Genomic DNA, 27,695 nt, shown 5'->3' with positions numbered 1-27,695 from the left:
TGAAACTGGTGAAGTCCACATTGATACCATATGGCTGCAGGGTTCCCAGGCGGAATATGAGTTGCTGTTCCTGCAACCTTCGGGTGGCATCATTGTGGCAGTGCAGGAGGCCCATGATGGACATGTCATCAAGAGAATGGGAGGGGGAGTGGAAATGGTTTGCGACTGGGAGGTGCAGTTGTTTGTTGCGAACTGAGCGGAGGTGTTCTGCAAAGCGGTCCCCAAGCCTCCGCTTGGTTTCCCCAATGTAGAGAAAGCCGCACCGGGTACAGTGGATGCAGTATACCACATTGGCAGATGTGCAGGTGAACCTCTGCTTAATGTGGAATGTCATCTTGGGGCCTGGGATGGGGGTGAGGGAGGAGGAGTCAGGAAGGCAAATGCAATGTTGACATTTATTTTGAGAGGACTTGAATATAAAAGCAGGGATGTACTAATGATGTGATAATGGGAACTGCAGATGCTGGAGAATCCAAGATAATAAAATGTGAGGCTGGATGAACACAGCAGGCCAAGCAGCATCTCAGGAGCACAAAAGCTTACGTTTCGGGCCTGGGTCAAAACACTGAGTTATTTGAAACATGAGATATCATTTTTCTGTTGTTTCCTGCCAAAACAACTATCCACCTATTCCTAAGTGTTTAAAGATATTAGAAGGGAAACAAAGGAGATTTTGGCACAGCGGTAATAACACTGGGCTAGTAATCTGAAGGCTCAGGCTAATGTTCGGAAGGCACAAGTTCAATTCCCACCAAAATAGAATCTAAATTCAATTAATAAAATCTGGAATTAAAAGTCTTAGTAATAGTGACCACTGTCAGAAAACTGATAAAATTGAATCCAGATCCACTATAATTTGGTTGACTTTGTAATGGCTTAAAGAAACAGAAAAGGCAACAAATGCTAAACTTGCCAGAATAGCTCCAGAAACTATGCCATTCTGTATTTCTTTCATGCTTGAACCTTGAACTTAGGCAGGGGAGTGCGAATGAACAAGCTATTTAATAGAAGAGTGTATTGAACTGCAATCTTTCCTGAGTTGATGTCTGCCTGCATGCATTATGTAGCTGAGTAATGATCAGAAAGTGTGAATCTACAAACTCAGTGAAACAGGGACTGAAGTAATGTGCTCATCTTGACTGTAACATCTTGAGCAGCAGAAACACTTCACAGCAACAGAGCATTCCAATTTATGGACTTGGACTCTGTTTCTCACTACAATATAGACAGCATCAGTGATAACACATTGATGGCACACACACACACACACACACACACACACACACACACACACACACACACACACACACACACACACACACACACACACACACACACACACACACAACACACACACCTGTCCATCTTGCTTCCTTTTGGGCTTATCCTCAGTTGAAACATTCATTCCAGTAGTACTCAGAGCCGCAATCCAGTTTTCTATGTCAGAAACCTGCAGTATAAAATTGCACTGACATTTCAAACATCTAACACATTGATTTTTCTCATTTAAAAACACTTTACTGGGAGAACAATTCATTTCCATTGGTTCTACTTTCAGACTTTGCCAATTCTTTAGGGACAGTCACTACATCAGTGAGGAATGTCACACACAAGTAGCAGCCCACAGCAGTATATGACCCTGGAGAAGTGTCTGCAAGCAGCATTCGAAGGCTGTGCTAACCAAATGAAGTAAGTATCCCTTCATGCACTGCACCTTTTTGTCTTTGCCCTTTGTTCAGTCCCAAACTCATACATTATTTTTTGAACAACACAGTGGCTGGCATATTGGTCCCATGTTACAACTACTTTACATGCATAATCTCTCCTGGTCAATTAGTCAGCTGTTCTGTGGCTTGAATTGTCATTAGACAACAGCCAAACAAAGAACGAGACAAAAACAGATCAGAAAAAGTCCAATCAATAGACACCTATTGATGATGTATCAATACAAATGTATATAACCAGAAAGACACAGTGAGAATGCAAAGCTAGAGTCAGACACTGTAGGCTCTTACTTTCATAAACTCAAGGATACTGAGCTATCCTATAAATTAACACTTCTGCACTATGGCAGCCACCATACTCATATCATAAGAGCTATAAAAATGTCAATCACACATTCTTGAAATCTTGGCAAGTTTCTCCAATGAGTAACTCAGCCACACAGACTGACAAAATCTGAGGTGTGATCCTTCAACTCTACTGTTTATAGCTGCGTTGCAAGGCGAGGCACCAGATTCACTCTCAGAAGGGAAATATTGGGAACGTTTTCTGTTTCTGTTTATTATCCAGTGGCTTCACTGAAAGCATGCACACAATTAGATTCTGCTGTAATTCCCTGTTAGGGCTCACCTATGAACAATGAGCACTTCAGCAAGGTCCTGGAAGACGTCTGGTATGTGTGGAATTGCTATTCAACAAGAAAGGCTAATGAAATGTAAGAGCAAATTACTGCAGATGCTGGAATCTTTTTTTCAAGGTTAATGGAGCACTATCCTTTATTATGAGACAAACTGCACACAAAAGTAAGGATTATATGCTACAGTTACATAGGGGATGCATGAGACTACATCTTGAATATTTTGCAAAGTTTTGGTCTCCTTATTTAAGGAGTATGAAAATGTACTGGAGCTGATTCAGACGACACTTACTGGATTGAAACCAGGAATAAACATGTTGTTTTATGAGAATTTGTTTTTACTGGAGATTAAACAAGTGAGGTGTGACTTGATTAAAGTGTAGTAGATCCTGAATTGAGAAGGAGAATAAAGAAAGGATGTTTTTCTTTGTGGGTTATTCCAGAACTAGTGGGTAATGTTTTAAAATTAAGGGTTGGCATTTTGGGATGAGGATCAGGCAAAATATTTCTCTCTCAAACCAGTGGAATTGGGATGACCAAACTTTTTTTAAGATTATGGTAGACAGGTTCATTCATTTGCAAAGGAATAAAAGGTTTTCAGGAGTAGATGAGAAGGTAGAATTCAAACCACAAACAGATCAGCCATGATCTTACTGAATGGTGGAGCAAGTTTGAGGGACCAAGTGCCTTACATCTGTTCATATCTCATATGTAAAAGATTCCATTCTGATGTTAGTTCACAGACCTGAAATGTTATTGTTGGTGCTCTGTTCAATGTTTCAATATTTTTGTTTTTACTTAAGAGAGAGAAAAAATGCGAGAGTGAAAAATCAGAGGAAATAAAATAAAATCTAGTTATGGTCGATAATGAAAACAGAACATTCAGAAAATACTCAACAGCAACTGTAGAGAGAAAACTGCTAACATTGCAGATAAGTAACTTTCATTGGATCTAGTACTCCATAGCATCGACGAAAGGTCATCAATTTGAAATGATAACTTTGTTAGCCACGGTTCCTGATGCAGCCAATGCTAGAGGCACTTCAGTGCCATTAGGATCAGAAAAACTGGCTTTGGTTTGGGACATACCGATTCAGAGAGATGTTAATGGCAGAGAAAAGATGTTAGAGGAAAATAAAATTATTTACAGTTTCCAAAGACAGTGTAACCAGTACAGAAGAAAACAATTGAATGAAGACATGTTAACCAGTCAATCAACATGTCATTTGTATAAGACTGTAAGACAGAGGAGCAGAAATTAGATCACTCGGCCCATTGAGTCAGCTCTGCCATTCAATCATGGCTGATAAGTTCCTCAACCCCATTCTTCTGCTTTCTGCCCGTAACCCTTGATCCCCTTAATAATCAGGAACCTGCGTATCTCAGTCTTAAATGTACTCAATGACCTGATCCCCACAGCCTTCTGTGGCAGCAAATTTGTAGATTCAATACTCTCTTGCTGGAGAAGTTTTTCCTTATCTCTGTTCTAAAAGGTCTTAGCTTTTCTCTAAGGCTGTGCCCTCGGGTCTGAGTCTCTCCAATCAGTCGAAGCATCTTCCCAACATCCACTCTCTCCAGGCCATGCAGTATTCTATAAATTTCAATTTGATTCCCTCTCATCTTCTAAACTCTGATAAGTATAGTCCCAGGGTCCTCAAATGTTCCTCATATGTTAAGCTTTCCATTCCTGAGATCATTCTCGTGAACATCCTCTGAACCCACTCCAGGGCCAATACATCCTTCCTGAGATATGAGGCCCAGAACTGCACATAATACTCCAAATGTGGCCTGACCAGAGCCTTATAAAGCATCATTAGTACATGATAATAAAGTGTTAAGCTGGATGAACACAGCAGGCCAAGCAGCATCTCAGAAGCACAAAAGCTGACGTTTCGGGAAGGGTCTAGGCCCGAAACATCAGCTTTTGTGCTCCTGAGATGCTGCTTGGCCTGCTGTGTTCATCCAGCTTCACACTTTATTATCTTGGATTCTCCAGCATCTGCAGTTCCCATTATCACATCATTAGTACATCCCTGCTTTTATATTCAAGTCCTCTCAAAATAAATGTCAACATTGCATTTGCCTTCCTGACTATGAACTCAATCTGCAAGTTTACCTTGAGACAATCCTGGACCAGAACTCCCAAGTCTCTTTGCACTTCAGACTTCTGAATTTTCTTCCCATTTAAAAAATAGTCTATGCTTTTAGTCGTCTTACCAAAGTGCATGACCTCACACTTTCCCACGTTTTACTCCATCTGCCACTCCTTTGCCTATTCTTTTAACCTATCCAAATCTTTCTGTAGCCTCCCCACCTCTTCAATACTACCTGTCCTTCCACCTAACTTTGTATCATCTGCAAACGTAGCCAGAATGCCCACAGTTCCTTCATCTAGATCATTAATGTATAAAGTGTAAAGTTGTAGTCCCAGCACTGACCCTTGTGGAACACCACTTGTCGCCGGTTGTCATCCTGAGAAAGACCCACTCTCTGCTTTCTGCCAGACAGCCAATCTTCTATCCATGCTAGCACCTTGCCTCTAACACCATGGGCCCTTATCTAACTCAGCAGCCTCCTGTGTGGCATCTTATCAAAGGCGTTCTTGAAGTCCAGGTAGATAACATCCATTGGTTCTCCTTGGTCTAACCTGCTCATGACTTCCTCAAAGAATTCTAACAGATTTGTCAGGCATGACTTCCCCTTGATGAAACCATACTGACTTTTCCCTATTTTACTATACATTTCCAAATATTCAGAAATCTCATCCTTCACAATAGATACCAAAATCTGACCCACGACTGAGGTTAGGCTAATCGGCCTATAATTTTCTGTCTTTTACCTTACTATCTTTTTAAACAGAGGTGTCACGTTAGTGATTTTCTAGTCCTCTGGGACCCTGCCTGACTTTAGCAATTCCTGCAAGACCACCACTAACGCTTCCACTGTCTCATTAGCTATCTCCTTTAGAATTCTGGGGTGTGGGCTATCTGGTCCAGGTGGTTTATCCACCTTCAGGCCAATCAGTTTTACTGGCACCTTTTCCTTAGCGGTGGCCACTACACTCAGCTCTGCCTCCTGACTCTCTTGAATTTTTGGGATATTACTCATGTCTTCCACCGTGAAGACTGACGCAAAGCAATTATTCAGTTCCTCAGCAATTTCCTTGTTCCCCACTACTATCTCTCCACCATCATTTTCCAGTGGTTCAATGTCCATTTTTGCCTCTCTTTTTCTGCTTATATATCTAAAGAAACTCTTACAATGTTCATTTATATTACTGGCTAGCTTACCCTCATATTTAATCTTCTCCCTCCTTATTTCTTTTTTTGTTGCCTTCTGTAGGTTTTTGTAAGCTTCCCAATCATCTAGTTTCCCACTGCCCTTTTCTCTTCTGCTTTTATACTATCCCTGACTTTTTTAGTTAGCCATGGTTGCGACATCCTCCCTCTCCCATGCTTCTTTTTCCTAGGGATGAATTTTTGCTGTGTATCCTGAATTACTCCCAGAAACTCCTGCCCGTGCTGTTCCACTGTCTTCCCTGCTAGGCTCCTCTTCCAGTCAATTCTGCCCAGCTCCTCCCTCATACCTCTGTAGTTGCCTTTAATCAGCTGTACTACCATTACCTCTGATTCTATCTTCTCCCTCTCAAATTGCAGAGTAAATTCTATCACCTTGTGATCATTGCGTCCTAAGAGTTCCTTCACCTTAAGCTCCCTTATCAAGTCAGCCTCATTGCACAACACTAAATCCAGTATTACCTGTTCCCTTGTGGGCTCCACCACAAGCTGCTCTAAAAAGTCATCTCATAGACATTCCACAAACTCCTTTTCTTGCAATCTACTACCAACATGATTTTTCTAGTCCACCTGCATGTTGAAATCCCCCATGATCACCGTGACTTTGCCTTTCTTACACACCCTTCTAAGTCCAGGTGTATTTTGCGCCCCAGCTCCCGACTACTGTTTGGAGGGCTGTGCACAACTCCACCTATGGTTTATTTACCTTTGTGGTTCCTGAATTCTACCCAGATTCTACACCGTCTGACCCTACTTCGTTTCTTCCTATTGGTTTAATTTCATTTCTTACAAATAAGGCATCCCCCGCCCCTTGGCCCACCTGCCTAGCTTTTCAATAGGATGTATATCCTTGGATATTTAGATCCCAATCCTGATCCCCTTGCACCCACGTCTCCGTGATGCCTATCATGTCATACCTGCCGATTTCGATCTGTGCCACAAGTTCATTTATGTTATTTCTTATACTGCCAGCATTCAGATATAACACCTTCAGTCCTGCTCCCGCTTCTCATTTTCCTTCCTTTTTCCGGTGTTTGACAGCTAGCCCTTTCCAAACACTCTGTCCTATTGGTGTCTATGCTGGAGACTTTAATAACCTCCCCTGAGTTCTCCTTCCCTGTCATTTCTTCCATATTTTTCCACATAGTTGAATTCACCACCACAGATGTTAACCTGCTGCTTTGTTTCCCATTGGGGCAAGTTCCACCATTCCCTTACCCACCACTTTCTAGTCTAAAGTCCTGTTGACCAGCCTAGTTACCATTTTCACTAGAACACTGGTCCCAGCTCCATACAGGTGGAGACCGTCCCAATGGTACAGATCACTCCTGTTGCAATACTGATGCCAGTGCCCCATGAAAGGGAACCCCTCTTTCCCACACCGCTCTTTTAGCCAAGTGTTTACTTCCCTTATTCTCATGTCCCTGTGCCAATTAGCACATGGCTGGGGCAGTAATCCGGAGATTATAATCCTCAAGGACCCATTCCTTAATTTCGTTCCTAGCTCCTGATAATCCCTGAACAGATCCTCTTTCCTAGTCTTGCCTATGTTTGTTCTGGCGTCGACCACAACAACTGGATCCTCTCCCTCCCGCTCTGATATCCTTTCAAGCCAGTCAGAGATATTCCTTACCCTGGCACTGGGCAGGCAACGCACCATGCGGGACTCTCGATCCTGCTTACAAAGGATACTATCTATCCCCAATTATAGAATCCTACAACTACTTGTGTTTTTGCTCCCCCCTCTTGAACGGCCTCCCTTACCACAGTGCAGCGGTCAGTTGGCTCATCCACCCTGCAGCCCTTTTCCTCATCCACATGGGCAGAGAGTACCTCATACCTTCTGGACAAGGTCAAGAGCTGAGGCTCCTCTGTTTCTGACTGCAGAATCCCTCTGCCTGCCTCGTGTACAGTCACACCCTGCTGTCCATGGCCACTGACCAAATTTGAAGTACTTAATCTACCAGGTGTGACTGCCTCCTGAAACACACAGGTACAGGTACTTCTCCCCTTCCCAAATGTGCTGCAGTGTTTGAAGCTCAGATTCCAGCTCATCAACTCTGAGCTGAAGTTCCTCGAGCAACCAACACTTGCTGCAGATGTGGTCACTGCAGTTCACAACGGGATCAGCCAGCTCCCACATCTCTTACGCCAGTGTGGATTTAGTATTCCGTCATGGCCAATGGCCAGTAATGGAGGGAGTCTATTATGAAGTGAAGTCATAAGACAACAATGTATGCCAGAAGTTTGGATTGTAATTGAAGAGAATGGAGGGGATGAAGATGGATTTCTTGAAGATTTTGGTGATTCATGTTCATCTTCAAACAGACAAAGGAAGAGAGAGAGAGATTTTCCAAATCTGTATTCATGGACCTAAAGACGTTGCAAATGGAAGTGAATTTTAGTTGCGGGCTTTGATCAAATGAGAACTATATAACAGATTTTAGCCATCAGAACTAAAGGTAAAGTGGTCTCATAAGAGAAGCTGAAAGCCTCACAGTAGGGTTTGGTGGTGGTGAGTATTCATAATCTCGAACAGATGAGGCACTGAAGGTAGACACTATATGGCAAACATGGACAGGTACTGATGCCATCAATGGCAGCAAACCAAATGAGGGAGGGTCAGGATTAATCTTAGTGTCCTGGTTGCAGAGCCACCAAAAACCTAAATGTTCAGGTTCACAGTCACTTACCTTTGAGAATGAGTGCATCTTCTATGTCACCCAAACATGCTAACTTTGGTAACGAACTGTGCATAAACCAGGCAGGATTTAACAGACTTATTAGAAAATTACTGTCCACCAGAAGCATTTGTTAATTACAGCGACTTTTTAAAAATGGGATCATGTCTGTGCTCCAATTTCTATTACAATTATTATACATTAACAATTGTGAACTAAAATTACATGTAAACTAATTACGGAGGTTGAGTTTATTCTGAGTTTACCATATTTTTAAAGGTGTGACATGATCAAATGGACATTCCTTTTGAACCGTAATTTATCTTCTCACTTTGTTTCTTCCAGGGGACTGACTCATCTAGCATGGCACATTTCAACCAACTGCTCACCAGTGCCTCAGCTAAACTACCACTCCTTATAAAACAGTCAAGATCATTACTGCTCACAATGCATCTCCGTAACACTGTGTACCTCATCTTCCTTGTATCTATAATGCTTGGACTTCCATAATGCTTTCGCACATTTACTATGTCAAGAGAAGGTATGTAGTACTAAAGTTGCTGCTGTTGATGGCAAGTTGTGCAGTGTCCGTTGAGCTCCAGCACCTTATTTTCTTGGTCTCCAGTCAATGGAAAAGCTTTGCCAAGGGTTACCTAACTTCATTGGAGCAAGTAAAACGGCCTATTTGAATACAACAGATTAAAAGGAAAATCCAGTCTTTAAGGCAAAATTTTTCATCGGTAATATTGAGGATGACTCATTTTTCTCTGCTTTTTGGGGAAAGCAGGAATATTTCAAATTGGCTCAGATAAATAAATGTGCTAGAATTGTGTTGAAATGGTAGACAAAGGAATGCAACTCCCTCACTGAGGTCACTGCTGATAAACAGAGATATAATTTTCTGCTCCTTTTCCACGAGACAGTGTCCAGCCTCGATTTGTCAACTCCCCAGTGGCAAGACTGAAATCAGGAGTTTACGGTGTAAGGAAATGCACTTTCAGAGATCCATCAAGAACTTGACTGTGGTTCTCAATGAAAAAAATTTACTCAGTAAACCCTGCCAAAAACATGAAGTTACTAGTATATTTGAATGGGTTGAACATTATTGTCAAGCCTGGTATATCCTCATTCAACATTTCAACAGTGCACTTCCAGCAGAAATCACTGGATAATAATCAATATTGAGAACTAGCCTGATTTATTTATTAATTACCTCCTCTGTAATTCAGAGGCAAGTGAAACTAATGACATTTTCTCTTCTACAGTGCCAGCTGAGACCAACTGTACCAGCACAGATCAAAGATCAAACCTGGCAAGCTTTCTGTTCTGTACATGCAATGGGCAGTGTTTTTACCAACAAAGCTTTTGGACCTGGGCACCCATCTCTCCTCAGGTTCAACTTGCAGCTGCTAAACTGTCTTTTAAATCTGAAGTGCTTTTACACTGTACCTCACTCTCACTGCATTGAACCTGAGCAACTGCTGAAGCCACCTTATCTTCCAGTTCTGAGAGCTCAGAGTCTGTTGTTGTGGCGGTGTAACTCTGTCTGCTTTGTGCTCGTTCCTCCAGGTCCTTCAGCTGCCTTTCCAAGCCGTAATTTGTGCTGGCTGCCATATACACCTACAGGAACACAATGTGCCAAATTACTCCCTCTTTCTATCTACGACAGTACTTCATAAGCTAGAGGCACATGTGACGATCATTGGAAAACTTTCATGCAGAGACACTGGTTGGTCCAGCTGGAAATATTACTGTTGTGTTTCCTATGTGCCATAAGTTTAGGTTGCATCAAATGATTAGCCTTCTTTAGTGTGACTTTCAATCTGAAAATAGAAGGCTCACATGGCCCTAATTTCCTTCCCCTCCTGGGCTATTAATTCCCAGTAGTCCTCTTGCTACGTGGTTGCTCCATACATCAACTTGATAATGTGCTGTCAGGTTATGCTTGCACAGAAGGCCCCTAAGTAAAAATTAACCTAAAGTTCTCTTTTTTTAAAACTTTCCACTGAAAACCACAGCAGAGCTATATAGCCATGGGTTGCAGAATCCAACAGATGTGTCCCAATTCCTTCTTTCTCCGAGATAAACTAACTTGGCATAGATAGGCACAGGAGATGCAGTTACTTAAGAACAAAAGTGATGATCAATTCAGACCTTCTGTTTATATAGCCATTATATATGCAAGAATTGTAAGGAAATATGAAGCTATCTCCTAAGTACAGGTATTAATATTAACATGGATTTCTTCTTTGAGGTAGACTGTTGCTCTTACATTTTCCTCAAGTTTTCTGTATGCTTCATCAGCTGCGCTCACACTTAGGTCTTTTTCACTGGCCTTTAGGTACAAACTGAGATTTCTGTGAGGTTCGTTAACTGCACCATCTACTTCTGCAAAGTCATGCAATGCTTTTTCAGCTGCGTTAATGATCCTTAACGTTTTCGTTGTGATGTCACAAAGATCCACTGCTGATGAGCGCTGTGAATGCCACATACACAGTAGAAAAAAGTTAGTAAAACAGGCAGGAAGTTAAAAAAAAGCATGAGTGTAAAGATATCTTAAATTCACTCTGGTTGAGGGATTAAATATCTTACCAGTAGACTGAATCCAATTTAAATTCTGTCAACATTCCAACATGGAATATTAAGTGTGATTAGATAGAAATTACCATGTTATCGTACAAACATTTAATGTGACTGCTTAATGTAGGTTTCCCTCTCTGATCTCTTGGTGGAGGCTTTAACTCATTTAACTACACACACAATACCACTTGCAACAAAAATATCTGCATTTAAATAGGAAGTTTCATCCAGAGGGACTATGTGTAGCTCTTGTGCAAAATGAAGAAAATATCATACTGAACACAGTACAGATTGCTAAGTTTGAGTCCAAAAAACACTGCTGAGCTATTGTGGGAACTTCACTCCACATCTAACAATACTATAACTAACAAATACACCATCAGAGTGTATTTTTCTGACACACTGCAGAAATGGAAAATATTTATATTTCCAGCACTAAGACCCATCATCTAAATTAGTTTATGTATGTATAAAGCTTTGAAAGGTATATTAATTTGAAAGGATAAGCTTGTCATTACTCATTAGCAAGAGCATGTAGCATTTTCCAACCGCACTTAATGATTAGAAAACGTGCTGCTGCTTCTGTAATACACTTCTATTTAGTTAAAAGGCTTTGCTATTGATTTAGTGGAAGTCAGTGAGGTTCTGCAATGGCATGCTTTAATTATGCCTACAAGCTTACACTTTCATCTGCTTCCCTCTTAATAGGTCACCGTGCTTTCTATAATGGCTGTGCTCTGTGTACCTTGTTCAATCAACTCTTCCCTCTTCACAATCTTTATTGTTCTTGTAATCTTTGTACTGCACTAAAGGTTACATTATATGAAGTATTGAGCTGAAATAAAAGAGTACATTTGGTTCTACTCAGTTTATAAATGTAGGAGTGTTGCCCATGCCTTAACTTGCAACAAGCCTTGTTCACTTCTCACCCCTGAACTCAGTGACATATATTCGTTTTCAGTCAGGCAACGTGCTGGGTTTAAAATTCTTGTGGTTGTTTATAAATCAGTCTAACGTCTCCCACTCCCTCACCCAACATTTCCCTTCTGGGTGAGAAGCACAGAATCGGTACAATTGCTAGCTCTGTAAACCTACCTCAGGAAAAACCCAGCGGATTCATGCTGTCCCACCAAAAGGCAGTTACAAGGCTGCTGGATACAGGGGCTAGAGTACTAGGGCTGAGAGGAAGTCCTGGGAAAGATGATCCAGGTCTTTGTTCTAGTTGTAAAGCAAAATTAAAAACAGACCTCCTACCAATCTCACTACCTTCCCTGCAATCTCCACCACCCCACATGCCCACTTGGTCCATTCTACTCTCCTTTCCAACCTCTGCTACTCCATCCAATTCCCATGCTCCCCTATTCCCTACACACAAATCTATACCCCTCTACTCAGGCCCAGGACCTTAATAGCCCCCATACCAACTTTGTACCAAGATAATAAAATGTGAGGCTGGATGAACACAGCAGGCCCAGCAGCATCTCAGGAGCACAAAAGCTGACGTTTCAGGCCTACACCCTTCATCAGAGAGGGGGATGGGTGAGGGTTCTGGAATAAATAGGGAGAGAGGGGGAGGCGGACCGAAGATGGAGAGAAAAGAAGATAGGTGGAGAGGAGAGTATAGGTGGGGAGGTAGGGAGGGGATAGGTCAGTCCAGGGAAGACAGACAGGTCAAGGAGGTGAGATGAGGTTGGTAGGTAGGAGATGGAGGTGCGGCTTGGGGTGGGAGGAAGGGATGGGTGAGAGGAAGAACAGGTTAGGGAGGCAGAGACAGGTTGGACTGGTTTTGGGATGCAGTGGGGGTAGGGGAAGAGCTGGGCTGGTTGTGTGGTGCAGTGGGGGGAGGGGACGAACTGGGCTGGTTTTGGGATGCAGTGGGGGAAGGGGAGATTTTGAAGCTGGTGAAGTCCACATTGATACCATCGGGCTGCAGGGTTCCCAAGCGGAATATGAATTGCTGTTCCTGCAACCTTCGGGTGGCATCATTGTGGCACTGCAGGAGGCCCATGATGGACATGTCATCTAAAGAATGGGAGGGGGAGTGGAAATGGTTTGCGACTGGGAGGTGCAGTTGTTTATTGCGAACCGAGTGGAGCTGTTCTGCAAAGCGGTCCCCAAGCCTCCACTCGGTTTCCCCAATGTAGAGGTAGCCACACCGGGTACAGTGGATGCAGTATACCACATTGGCAGATGTGCAGATGAACCTCTGCTTAATGTGGAAAATCATCTTGGGGCCTGGGATAGGGGTGAGGGAGGAGGTGTGGGGGCAAGTGTAGCATTTCCTCCCAGATGTCCAAGTTCTTCAAGGACCGCAACTTTCCCCCGACAGTGGTCGAGAACGCCCTTGACCGCGTCTCCCGCATTTCCCGCAACACATCCCTCACACCCCGCCCCCGCCACAACCGCCCTAAGAGGATCCCCCTCGTTCTCACACACCGCCCCACCAACCTCCGGATACAACGCATCATCCTCCGACACTTCCGCCATTTACAATCCGACCCCACCACCCAAGACATTTTTCCATCCCCAACCGTCTGCTTTCCGGAGAGACCACTCTCTCCATGACTCCCTTGTTCGCTCCACACTGCCCTCCAACCTCACCACACCCGGCATCTTCCCCTGCAACAGCAGGAAATGCTACACTTGTCCCCACACCTCCTCCCTCACCCCTATCCCAGGCCCCAACATGACTTTCCACATTAAGCAGAGGTTCACCTGCACATCTGCCAATGTGGTATACTGCATCCACTGTACCCAGCATCTGCAGTTCCTATTATCACCAACTTTGTACCATCCCATTTTACCCTTATTCGCTCAATGCCAACTTGCCTAGTACCCACTATGGGTTACTTTCATGACTCACACATTGATTGAATGAAGTCTTTAAGTATCTCTTGTCAAATTTATTGTTTTATTTTAAAAAAACACTCTACTTGATAAAAAAATTTACTGGACACAGCTTCCTTTAACGTCCTACAAAATCAAGCATTTATACCCATAATCACACTTTAAAGCCTTTATAAGTACCTGGAACAGTCAATCAGATGGTTATTTGATAGACACCCAGCTGTGACAATGATAGTTTGTGAAATCAGTTATTCAGCATAAGGCTGTTGTCAGCTGACCTAATGAAATAGTAAGCTCTGTTTCTTAACACTGAAAACAGTTGTGCTTTTCAAATATTTAAAAGGCAAGAGATCGGAATGCCTTGATGACAGTTCCTTGATTGTTCTAATAAGCTGGTCAATTACAAGGTCTTTATCCACTGTAACTACACATTCGGGGTCTCCTTTCAATCATCCCATGGGGCATGTGACTTCTCACAAAGTGCAATGGACATTTTCTGAAATGTATCCTGCAGCTATACTTGTGGACGTATCTCCAAAATGATACCTTCCAAAGAACTCTGTAATGTTTAGACCTCCTAACCTGCACAAGTTGCATTTTCCAACTCCTCCTTGCAAAAATCAGATCAGAAGGAAGATAGCTGTAGTTTTACATTAGGAACTGCCTTTGTGAAACATATTCAAATTGTGATCAACTCCAGTTGCTACCCTATTCCCAACTTTCCATCCAGAGAAAAGGGCTGGGGATCAGGTTTAAGACCAATACTTGCTGATTCAGACATCCTGGTTGGAGCTCAAATGTTCAGGCCCTCATCTTTATAATCTGCTCCATTACTAAACCTCCTCTAATCCTAATCCTAAAAACTGACAGTGGACAACTGTAAAGCAGTAAGAGAAGAAGATGAAATATGAGGGAAAGCTAGCTAGTAACGTCAAAGAAGATCACAAGAGTTTTTTTTAAAGATATATAAAAGGTGAAGAAGAGTTAAAAGTGGACGTTGGACTGCAAAATGAGGCTGGAATAGTAATGTGGAACAAAAATGTGCAGGTTTGTGGAACAAAAAATGGCAGAGGAACTGAATTGGTACTTTGCATCATTTTCACAGTGGATGCACCAGCAGCACAGCAGAACTTCAAGACAGTTGGGGTACAGCAGAAGTAAGTGTAGTAGACATTAATAAGGAGAAGATGCTGGGGAAGCTGAAAGGCCTGAAGGTGGGTAAATCACCAGCACCAGACAGACTATGCCCTGGGGTATTGAAGGAGATAACTTGGGATATTGTAGAGGCATTGGTAGTGATTTTTCAGGAATTAGTGGAGTCAGGAGGGCTAAAGTAACACCCTTGTTTAAGAAGAGACGGACGCCAAAGACAGGAAGCAAATGCTGGTTGGCCTGACCTTGGTGGTTGATAAGATTTTAGAGCCCATTATTAAGGATGAGATTGCAGAGTACTTGGAAGTGCATGGTAAAATAGGGCTGAGTCAGCACAGCTTCATCAAGGGGAGATCATCCCCGACAAATCTGTCAGACTGTTTTGAAGGGGTATTGAATAGAGGGCAAAGAAGTGGCAGATGGAATACAATATGGGAAAGTGTCAGTCATAGAGTCATACAATATGGAAACAGGCCCTTTGTTCCAATTAGTTCATGCCAACTATGTTTCCAAACTAAATTAGTCCCACATCCCTCCAAACCTTTCCTATTCATGTACCAATCCTTTAAATGTTATAACTGTATCTGCATCCACTATGTTCTCTGGAATTTCATTCCACATATGAGCCATTCATGTCCTTTTTTAAACTTTCTCATCTCACCTTAAAAATATGCACCCTAATTTTGAACTCACCACCCGAGAGAAATGACCTTTGCTATTTACCTTATCTACTGCCCTCAAGATTTTATAAACCTCTAATGGTCACCCCTCAACCTGTTACACTCCAGTGCAAAATGTCGCAGCTTATTTTTATAGCACAAATCCTTCATTCCTGGTAACATTGTGATAAATCCTTTAACGAACCCTCTCCAATTTAATAATATCCTTCTGATAGCAGGATGACTAGAACTGCAGAAGGTACTCCAGAAGCGGCCTTACCAACATCATGTATAACCTCAACGTGACGCCCTAACTCCTATACTCAAATGTCTGAACAACAAAGGCAAACATACTAAATGCCTTCCTAACCACCTATCTACCTTTGATGCAAATTTCAATGAATTATGTATTCGGATGTCTAGGTCTTTTTGTTCTACAACAGTATCCAGGAACCTGCCATTAATTTCTGATGAAGGGTCTAGGCCCGAAACATCAGCATTTGTGCTCCTAAGATGCTGCTTGGCCTGCTGTGTTCATCCAGCTCCACGCTTTGTTACCCCTACCGTTAATTGTCTCGTCCTGCACTTCTTTGCAGGTGTTCATTAGCTCTCCAAGCTGGATGTTTTGTTACCCTTCTAGGCATCATAGTGTGACCTCTAATCGAGTGTTGGTGTTCTGCTTCCTTCCTGATTTATATGATCCTCAGATGTGATGGTCTCGAAGCTTCTGGTTCTGTTGTTTTTAGCAGCGGTCTGTATACGGGTCTATTTCTATGTGTTTGTCAATGGAGTCCCGTGTTGAGAACCAGGCTTCCAGAAATTCCCTTGCATGTCTGATGTTTGCTTGACCTAGTATGGTCACTCTGTCCCAGTTGAGCTGATGGCCCTCATTGTCTGTGTGTATTGAGACAAGTGAATATTGGTCATGTCTTTTAACTGCCAGCTGATGTACGTGTATCCTGGTTGTCAGTTTGTCCCTGTTTGTCCAATGCAATGTTTATTGAACTCGCAGGATGGTACTTTGTATCTCAAATTGGTCTTGTTTACTGTCGGTATGGGGTCGTTACTCTTTGATAACATTTGGCGCAGTGTTGCTATAGGTTTGTGTGCAATCATGATCTTATGCGGTCTTAGGAGTCTGGCACTCATCTGTAATATATTTTTGAAATAGGGTTGTGCTGCTCGTGTCTTCTGTTGTAACGTGTCCTCTGACTATCATTTGTTTTGTCGGCATCTGCAGACGAAACTTCTTGGGTATCCATTGTCAGTGAAAACTTTGTGTAGGTGTTCCTCATCCATTCTCTGGAGTTCACCCCAAAGTGAACATAAGACACTAGCAATACTAGCTGACTTCAAAATTTGGTCTTACCATGGCCCCATACAACTGAAGCAAAATCTCCTTTCTTGTTGTACTCCAATCCTCTTAGACTATAGGCCACCGTGCTACTTCCTTTAATTGCTTGCTGTCCCTGCACACTGATGTTTTGTGTTCCATGAACAAGTATACCTATGTTTCTCTGAACATCAACATTGATAAGTTTTGTTTAAAGAAGAATCTTTCGACTGAAGCCATATCAGACTAAAAGCATTAACTCTGTTTCTCTTGCTATGAATTCTGCTGGATGTGCTGAATTTCTCCATCACTTCCTCATTTTAATTCATGTTTCCATCATCTACAGTATTTTGCTTTTATCTATGTGTCAGATAATGGTTGACTAAAAAGAATCAAGAAGTAATTTTTGCTTCAGAAAATCTCCTAGGTAAAAAAAAAGTTGTTTCAGTTAGCAGTGGATCTGTGTGGGGTCAGATGCAAGAACAGTTTCTACTGGAGAACGGAATTAGTTCAGAACCATTAGGAACCATTGTGTAAAAGTACTTGTTTGAAAATCCCAGACCAGAATGTTTGGTTATAGCCATCAAAGGGTTAATTGAAGCTAAGAAAGATTAAGCTCAGCAGTGTGAATAATGATGACAAAGACTATCAAGATCTCAAGACCAGGAATTGAAGAAATAGTTAAGTCAAACCTAAGAATGCGGGAGTAGAGCAGGGAACTGTCTCTGCTATTCAAATACAGTAATGTGACAGTTTTGGTACAGTTCAAGTTTTATTCCACCATGTGTTTTGAAATCTTGCAAATAGTGCAAATTGCCTCTTTTATTGCCAAAACCAAATCTACAGTATTGCAAGCTCATGTTTCAGTGAAATATTACCACATTAAATTTTTAAAAATCCATATAATCCATCTGTTTCAGTCGAGATGTCCCAGTAGTAACATCAGCTGGGTTCACAACGCCACACCACTTACTCACTCTTACAATTCATCAGTCTCCATACAAGTTGCCATTTTTGTGACTTCTCAGTTCCGCTGTTGGGTCAAACAAGAAAAACCACTGACCTTACACATAATCATTCAGAGCCAGCTGATGTATGCCACTTTCAAGCAAATGTGAACCTGGTTCCAACAGCATTTGTGCAATTCTGTTTTCCCAGAAGTCTCCTAGGTCGCTGACATGTTTGCCACACTGAGGCTGGTGCTGTTACCATGCTGATCACCATGATGCACGGTGTGTGCTGCCATCTGTATCCATTACATATGGGGGTTCTTTAGAGTTGTCAGTCGTGTGCGAGGCTACCCATTCTCTGGGCTAAAGAAAGAGTCCTTTCGACTAGCCAAGATGCAGTTTAATGCATCTCTGTGACTATCCACAGGGTGTAAGAGGAGGCTGTAAATTGGGCGGGCCTAGCCTTAGGCTTATCTTCCACTAGGTTCTACTTTGATCTCCCGCCAAATCCTCACGCCATCATCATAGTGGGCAGTTCTTATTGCACTCAACCAAATATTAACCCTTTCAAATCCTTTCAGATGTATATTTATGTGGACAATTGTGTTTTTTTCTTCATTCTTACATGTGACGTGGGCGACACTGGCAAGGCCAGCATTTATTGCCCACGCCTAATGACCCCTGAACTGAGGGACTTATGAGGTCATTTCAAATGGTAGTAATGAGTCAACCACAATGCTAAGAGTCTGAAGTTACATGTAAACCACACCAGACAATAAATGCAAATTACCTTCGTTTGGGGTATTAGCGAATCAGAAAGACTATTTTTTTGACAACAGACAATGATTACATGCTTGCCATGAGGCTAATATTTCAATTCCAGACATTTTACTGAATTCAAATTTCTCCAACTGTCCTGGTGGCATTTGAAACCATGACCCTGAGCATTTTGGCAGGATGTGCATGGAGGGTAATTTTGAAATCACAGGTACAATTCTAAAATGAGTGCAAACTGTACAGATGTCAATTTATCAAAAGTGAAATAGAAAACAAAGGCAAAGCAGTTAAGTAAAACTTATTGAGACCACTAGTATGGCCTCAACTGGAGTACTGCATCCAGTTCTTGGTCATGCACTTCAGGGAAGATATGAAGCTATTAGAGAGAGGCAGAAAAATTTATAAAGTAGATTCAGGGTTGGAAACTTAAGCTAGGGAAACAGATAGAGTAGACTGTTTTCCTTGAAGAGACATAAGAATTCTGCAACTCTGAGCCTGAATAGAACAAGAACAAAGAACAAAGAAAATTACAGCACAGGAACACGCCCTTTGGCCTTCCAAGCCTGCACCGACATGCTGCCCATCACAACTAAAAACCCCTACCCTTCTGGGGACTGTATCCCTCTATTCCCATCCTATTCACACATTTGTCAAGATACCCTTTAAAAGTCACAGTGGTATCTGCTTCCTCTACCTCCCCCGGCAGTGAGTTCCAGGCACCCACCACCCTCTGTATAAAAAACTTGTCTCGTACATCACCTTTAAACTTTGCCCCTCGCACCTTCAACCTATGGCCCCTGGTAACTGACTCCTCCTACCTGTTAAAAAGCTTCTGACTGTCCACTCTGTCCATGCCCTTCATAACCTTGTAGACCTCTATCAGGTCGCCCCCCTCAACCGCTGTTGTTCAAGTGAGAACAACCCAACTTTCTCCAATCTCTCCTCTTGGATAATGCCTTCCATACCAAGCAACATCCTGGCAAATATTTTCTGTACCCTCTCCAAAGTCACCAAATTCTTCTGTTAATGTGGCAACCAGAATTGAACACCACATTCCAAATGTGGCCTAACTAAGAGTCTATAAAACTGCAACATTATCTGACAATTTTTAAACTCAATGCCCTGGCCGATGAAGGCAAGCATTCCATATGCCTTGTTGACTACCTTTTCCATATGTGTTGCCACTTTTATTGGCCTTTGTTACCTGTACAGCCAGATCCCTCCGCCTATCAGTACTGTAAAGGTTTCTACCATTTACTGTATATTTTCCATCTGGATTAGACTTCCAAAATGCATTACCTCACATTTTTCTGGACTAAACTCCATCTGCCATCTCTCTGCCCAAGCGATCTGTATCCTGCTGTATCCTTTGACAGTCCTCATCGCTATCCGCAATTCCTCCAATCTTTGTGTCATCGAATATGCTGTGGCATCTCATGTGCGGCCCTGGATAGTGCCAGCTTACTCAGGAAAACACAGCCAAACCTGCTCTTGTTTCGGTCAACCACTTCCGCTACACTATACATAAATTAATGGTCAGTGATGAGCAATGGAAGTTATGATTCATTCTCTTCTCTTTTTTTATCCAGGGATTAAGAAAGACAACAGTAAAGTAAGGTAATAAAATGTGAGGCTGGATGAACACAGCAGGCCCAGCAGCATCTCAGGAGCACAAAAGCTGACGTTTCGGGCCTAGACCCTTCATCAGAGAGCTTGCCTGTACCAACTGTGATGAGTTAATTCATAAGCTAGGTTCATTCCAGTTTAGATGGTTTACTCAGGGGCAGAAAAATTAGTAGTTCCTCCTCTGAATTCTTCTGCACTGTTGACCCCCAACCCTCTTAACTTTAATTAATGTTTATACCTCGAGGAAAAGGCTTTATTTTTACCACATGTTCAAAACAACAAGATTGTCCTCTGGCAAGAACAGGAGTAGGGGAAAGGTCAATATGATACAAGACATTGCTTATTGCTGATTCTGTTAATAGGTTATATTCCCTAGTGCTATCAATACCAGACTAGATTTGAATATGTTTGTGTGCCACATTTATATAACTTAATAGCAAAACAAACTAATATGTGCACAACATGTTTCAAGCCATACTGAATGGCTACTTAAAAGCAAAAGGAAACTGAGACAAAAGAACCATTAGGAAACCAAATGAAGCAGAGTTTCTTTTCCAGGTTAATGGAATGGAGGGGTAACCTCTTCTATCATTTAATAATGGGCTAATGGAACACTAGAAAATCTTTTTCCTTTCATTAAGATATGGGTCTCATAGACTATTGCATCAGTGAGCTGTGACCAAAGACTGTCACCTTTCTTCATTAGAGATTCAGCTTCTTGCTTGCTGATAGCCATATAGCCTACTCAAATGGGTTCCAGAAAAATAAGTACCTCCTGTTTACAAAGCTAAATTCATTGGCGCAGGAAATTAGTCCTTTCCTTGTTAACACTGTCAGCTGTACTGCAATGTTGGTAACAATCCAAAATAAGCAAAATGGTAATATGTTCCAATACAGTCACAAAGGGTCAGTATCGCAGATTTTCTGGTGGTTTGTTCAGAAATACTGGTTCATCCCAAGTTAGTTTTACATCCTATCATTATGTTACAAATCACAGATAATCACTGCTTCACTTTGGAATTAAGTCATTGTTGCGTACAGAAATATGAAAGCCATTTAATGCACAGAAAGTCTCACAATCATCAAATGAATGAGTGATTAATTAATCTGACTTCTGGCACTGGTCACTGATGGAAGAATGTTGGTTCAAGTGGACTTTCTACTCATGCAGTCCTGGACATTGCTGGGCAAGCAGTGTGACAAAAAAGAAACTGTGGATGAGTCAAGGAAGTGATGAAGTGGTTAAGCAAGTTGTTGAGAGTGTACACGCAGAAACTAATGCTGCATTCTCAATGCTGAGCGGCAGCAGGTCAATGGGAATACGGAGGAGGCAAAGGATAGATCCTTGGGAGATGCAAAGGGTAACTGTGTAGGAGCAGAAAAATAAGGCATTGTAAAGTTTAGGTAGATGAGAATGGAACCAGAGAGGGCAAATTCACCACAGTGGTCAAATTAGCAGAGTGGATCAGTGGTTAGCACTGTTGCCTCACAGTGCCAGAGATCAGGCTTTGATTTCACCCTGAGCTGACTGTCTGTGTGGAATCTACACATTCTCCCTGATGTGATTAGGTTTCTTCCAGGTGCTCTGGTTTCCTCCCACAGTCCAAAGATGTGCAGGTTAGGTGGATTGGCCACAGGGAAATGCAGAGGGACACGGTGGGGTGTCTGCTTCGGATGCGGTTCAGAGAGTCGGTATGGACTAAATGGCCTGCTTCCACATTGTAGGGATTCTAAGTCACTGGAGGAGAACAGTTTATCAAAAGCAGGTCAAGCAGAACAAGAATGACTAGTTTAACTTTGTAATAGTCACACAGACATCATTTGAGATGTTGATCTGAACTGTTTCAATTCTATGGCAGAGTGGAAATCTGTTTGGAGAGATTCATGAACGAAGTTCTAGGAAACACGGTCACGGATTTTTGATAGGAAAAGGAGCTGGAAATGGGGTAGCAGTTTGTGTGGACGGTGGGGTTAGGATTTGGTTTTTAAAAGATGAGACAGGGTTTTGGCAGGGAATGAAGTAGGTGGTTTGCAGTGAAGGAATGGCTTGGGCCTTTCCGTTGCATTTCAGGATCATCCTGGGCTAGTGAGCAAAAAATGAAGTGTCTAGGCCTGAAACGTCAGCCTTCCTGATCCTATGATGATCCTGCTTGGCCTGTTGTGTTCATCCAGCTCTACACCTTGTTATCTTGGATTCTCCATCATCTGCAGATCCTACAATCTATAATGTTTTAGGTGGTCTAACCAGGTATGGCAGGAATGGCTAAAACCAATTGTCCTTCATATTTGAGATAATGGGAACTGCAGATGCTGGAGATTCCAAGATAATAAAATGTGAGGCTGGATGAACACAGCAGGCCAAGCAGCATCTCAGGAGCACAAAAGCTGACGTTTCGGGCCTAGACCCTTCATTTTTCATATGAAGGGTCTAGGCCCGAAACGTCAGCTTTTGTGCTCCTGAGATGCTGCTTGGCCTGCTGTGTTCATCCAGCCTCACATTTTATTATCTTGTCCTTCATATTTGTTCAGTTCGGTGTTGGAGGGATTCTTGCGTGGAGTTCTAGGGAAGGAGTCATGAATTTGCAAGGCGACAAGAGATTCAAGGGCTTCAGAGAAGAAAGGGAAGCTGTAGATAATAGTTTGTGTGGACAGTGGGATTAGTCCAAGGAACACGGGGATTTGAAGATGAGGGCTGTGTCATGGAAATGGCAAAGGTGACAGACTATAATGGTTTTAATGGAGAACAGAGAATTAAAGATGGTGGTGAGGTGCAGTTCAGCAGGTTGGTAGCAACATAAATGTTGTAACGAATAAAGGGCCAAAGGCTGGAAAGTTGGAAGTGCCTTTGGAAGTGAATTGGAGAAAATCTTTTCCACATGTAGATGGATAGGAGGCAGAACTGGGAAGGAAAGGAGAATGTAGATTGAGAGTAACATAAGGGAGTATTCAGATCTGACCTTCTCTTTGACAGATACTCTGGAAATAGTGAGGTCATGTGAGTTAGCAAGGTGAAGGAGGTGGGTTGGAGAGATTCTAGAGTTAAAGTTTTAGGGAGGAGAGTGAACAGAGGGGATAAAGCATGGTGAATCACAACAGAAGTCAAAATCGTAAGCGTACAGATGCTCATTGAGAGAAATGGTATGGTACTTATATTCATGGTTGAAAACAAGGTTTTTAAGTCACAGAACAAAGTGAGAAGCTCAAAGCAGGAGAAATTGCAATGAAATAAGGGAACAAGTTACGATTGGAGTCACACTCCTAGTGTGACTATCTGGGCAAAACAAATCCTGGAAGTGACATCCATCAATTTGAAAACTGATTATTATATTTCCATTTTTCAGGCACAAACAAAATCTTATTATGGTATTTTTATTAGTTTTGAACACTGCATACGAGGTGTTAAGATTAAAGAACATGTCTGTTGAGGAAGACATTAATGTACTTTCAGATTGACTCCAGCAAAGTAACTAACTGACATTTTTGGAAGCAGACTTCAGCTGTTTTACTGCATAGTATGGTATGACGAACATAATAATTCACATTTCATGATTGCAAACAGTTGTCCCTTAATTCTTTCTCCTCTTTCATGAACTGAGAGTCATTAGGGATATGAGACAAGGACTACCATTTAGAAATTTCCATTTAACTTTTTTTTGAAAATTACGTGTTTCCTCAATTCAGGTACATTGCCCTGACTTTGAGCAGCAAAACCTCATCAAGTGTATGCATGGGTCAAGAAAGACAGTCCACAGCAAAGAAGGACTCTGAGTGGTGACCACACCAGAGTTGTTGTAACCTGCCAATTATGGTAATCATACTTAGGCAGATTTCATCTTCTTCTTAGGAATGATGCGGTCTACCCTCTCAACTTGACCATCTAAAATGTAGCCTAGGAGAACCAAAGTACATTTCCTACCAAAGTTGGACTCAAAATTTGGTATTAAGGTGGACATTTAAATACGCATTGATAGTTAGTAGCACGTTGTGAACTGCATTACTTTCAGAAGTCATGAGGAATATCAATTTCACAGTAGCTTGTTCCTTATTGCTAACATCATTCCACCATTTTTTTGCTGGGCAAGTTGCAAGGAAACTTGTTGAGGATAAATATCTTTCTACAGGTTCCTGAGAATTTTGACAGTTCTGAAGAGGTTCACCAAATGACATGCGTGGTAACGTTTAAGGAACAATGCCACCAATTGCCAGTTACTAGGATTGCTGGGAACTGAAGGTCAATTACCAGGGATTGAAATTTATGAGCGCCCATCAGGTGACTTTTAGCTGGGTGGGAGAGTGACACGTAGAATAAAGTGGGTGCCCAGCCCACCACCAACCGACCAGCCAACCCCACGAGGTCGCTCCCACCATACGGTGGCTGGGTGTTCAGTGAAATTGGCAGCCTGCCCACCATATGCAAATAAATAAGGGGTAATTGATCTTGTTGAAATGTGTTATTATGCTGTTCAACTGTGCTGGCTCAGGGCTGAAGTGAGCTTGAGCTGAAACTTGAACCATTGCTTCTCTTTGGAAAGCTATTGCAACTTCATGTACTTTTCAAGACAGGATTATCAAATGAGTCAAGAGCCTAACCAGAGAAAAGTACAGTTTTCCAGTTCCCACACCACCTTATCTTGTTGTCTCTGACAATGAGATTGCCTGTTTGTTAAAAAAAAGTGGGTACTTTTTTTGTGGCTGATCAGAGTCAAGCCAGAAGTGGCTTTGATCTTTCGGTCTGCCTGGATTTTAACATAGGAGTACAAGGACAGCCTGCCCACCTGTTCCATCCAATTTTCATTTTCCACTTTGCACGTCAGCTTTCTTCATGAGTTACACTCAGGTTTTAGGCAACTGGCAATGAAGTATCTGAAACTGTTCACACTATGAACACTGTAGTCAGTCCTTCTGGCGGTTATGGTGCACTCACCTTGTGAAATTACTATGGTTTTTCAGGCTGTTGCTGCGGCAGCTATCAGCCAGAGCCAGGCATTTTGCTTTGAGTGAACATGCAGGTAAAGCAGCACAGCATTTCTGCAACAATAACGTCTATGCGTTTGTCTCATTATCATTTTCATCCCACATTGCTGGAAGCTGGAGACTGATCCTGGGTACAGTTTAATAGGCTGGGTGGATCTCCCTGGTAACTTATTTAAACAACTATCAATATATGACATTAATGCCGGTAACTGGAGGCACCTCATCCGAGCCTGAACCTATTCATGTCCAATATTATCTCTACCATGGTCAAGTTATCCCAAATTAAAAACATGATTATTTGCCTTCTTCTGTTTTCCATCTGATGTGCTAAAGCCAAACATAACATTGAGTGGAAATAACATCTAACTCAATGAAGATCAGGGTTTGACCCTGGAAATTTCTGGATCATGGTTAAGTGAGACATGAATTATAAAATCATAAAATCTTATAGCACAGAAGGACACTATTCAGTCAGTGTGTCTGTGCTGGTCATTATGTAGAACTCTTCACTTGGCTCCACTGCCTTGCTGTGTCCTGGTACCCCTGCTAATCTTTCCTTTCAAGAAATCTTCAATTCCAGTTTGAAAGTTGATACTGAACCTGCTCCAGTGAGCCCTTAGGTTCCGCATTCCAGATTATTAACTCACTCTGTAGAAAAAGTTCTCATCTCCCCTCACATCCTTTGCCAGACATCCCAAACCTGTGTGTTTTGATTACTAAATACCCAGTCACTGCAGACAACTGCCTTTTCTTCCAATGTTCCCAAAACACCTCATCAATTTGATCGCCTCTATTAAACTTCCCCTTAACTCCGTGTGCTCTAAGAACAACAACGCCAACTTCTCCATCTTTCCACTTAACTTAAAGTTTTCCACCCTTGCATCACCATGCAATACACTGAATGGGCCTTTCAGTCAATCTCGTCTCTCTTGCAGCATTCATCCGCTTAATTTCACACAACGTAACATGTTCACTTAGCTTGTTTCATTTTCTTCACAACACTCACATTTAAGGACGTGATTGCACTGGAGTGGGGAGCTGGGAGATTCAATAGCATGTCACCTGGATGGCACATCTTAGCTATGAAGAGGGGTTAGATAAGCTCAGGTTGTTTCTTTAGAGCAGGGAAGACTGTGAGAGGGGACCTGACTGAGATGTATAAGATTATAAGAGGCATGGACAGGGTGGAGAGAAAGCAGCTGTTCCCTTTAGTTGAAGGGTCAATAGCAAGGGGTCAAGAAAGGTGGGAGGTTTAAGAGAATTTAAAAAAACACAATAAAATTTTTCCCAGAGGGTGGAATACCCTGCCTTGGAGAGTAGTTGAGGTAGGAACCTCACAACCTTTACAAAGTGCTTGGATGAGCACCTGAAATATCATAACACTGAAGCCCAAAGTCCAAGTGCTGGGAAGTGGCACTAGTGTAGATTTAGACTAGGTATTGTTGTTGCAGTCTCAATGGGCCAAAGAGCTTGCATACTGTGTGTTTCTATGATGTAGGTTCGATTTCATTCAGCTGTTTTTTTACATAAGTACACATTTTCCTGTCATCACTCAATTGGTCAGATTTCAACATCTGTTTTCTCCATTTTTTGCCCTTTTATCAAACACAAATCCCCTGGAAGAAAGCCAAGGGAAGTCCGATTACCTGGATAGAAAGCAGAGACAAAGTTTCAGGTCCAGTAGCCCTTCTTCAGTTCCAAACGAGGGTCACTGGACTTGAAACATTAACACTGCTTTGTCCCCCACAGAAGCCACCAGACCTGCTGGGTTTCTCCAACTATTTCTGATTTACTTTCTGATTTCCAGCACATGAGTTGATTAAAGTTAGATTTCCACATTGCTTCCAATGGTGCTATCAAACTAGCCACTAGTATCAGTTTCAGGACAATCCCAGGGAAGGATTCTGAAGTTTTCTCTCAGTCAGTAGGGTATTATCTAGTTATTGCAAGATATCTTCCACTGCAAAGAAGTTACAAAATGAGGAGCTTAATTGGAGGTAAATAGTAGGCTTGAAACCAAGCCTAAAGAATATGATCAGAGATAATGAGAACTGCAGACGCTGAAGAATCCAAGATAACAAAGTGTGGGGCTGGATGAAGACAGCAGGCCAAGCAGCATCCCAGGAGCACAAAAGCCTGATGTTTCGGGCCTAGAACATTCATCAGAAACGGGGGATGGGGAGAGGATTCTGAAATAAATAGGGAGAGAGGGGGAGGTGGACTGAAGATGGATAGAGGAGAAGATAGGTGGAGAGGAGAGTATAAGTGGGGAGGTGGGAGGTCAGTCCAGGGAGGATGGACAGGTCAAGGGGTCGGGATGAAGTTAGTGAGTAGGAAATGGAGGTGGGGCTTGAGTTGGGCGGAGGGAATAGGTGAGAGGAAGAACAGGTTAGGCAAGCAGGGACGAGCAGAATCCTCTCCCCATCCCCATTTTCTGACGAAGGGTCTAGGCCCGAAATGT

At 42.3% G+C, this 27,695-nt stretch overlaps 1 protein-coding gene across 2 annotated transcripts in view; it reads right to left on the bottom strand.

Annotated features, from left to right (window-relative positions):
• The window catches only part of mlphb (melanophilin b), a 120,627-nt gene that overhangs the window by 8,834 nt on the left and 84,098 nt on the right, over positions 1-27,695 (bottom strand). For both annotated transcript variants that reach the window (XM_059647120.1, XM_059647121.1), the window contains 2 exons: positions 10,609-10,812; positions 1,358-1,450 (listed from right to left, as the gene is read on the bottom strand). In XM_059647120.1, coding sequence (XP_059503103.1) covers positions 1,358-1,450; positions 10,609-10,812 — 297 coding nt within the window. The remainder of the gene's footprint in view (positions 1-1,357; positions 1,451-10,608; positions 10,813-27,695) is intronic.

The sequence above is a fragment of the Stegostoma tigrinum genome, chromosome 7 (assembly GCF_030684315.1).
Source record: "Stegostoma tigrinum isolate sSteTig4 chromosome 7, sSteTig4.hap1, whole genome shotgun sequence".
In the NCBI taxonomy this organism is placed as follows: domain Eukaryota; kingdom Metazoa; phylum Chordata; class Chondrichthyes; order Orectolobiformes; family Stegostomatidae; genus Stegostoma; species Stegostoma tigrinum.
The sequence above is the reverse complement of the archived record's forward strand: the minus strand, read 5'-3'. Positions and strand labels throughout refer to the sequence as shown.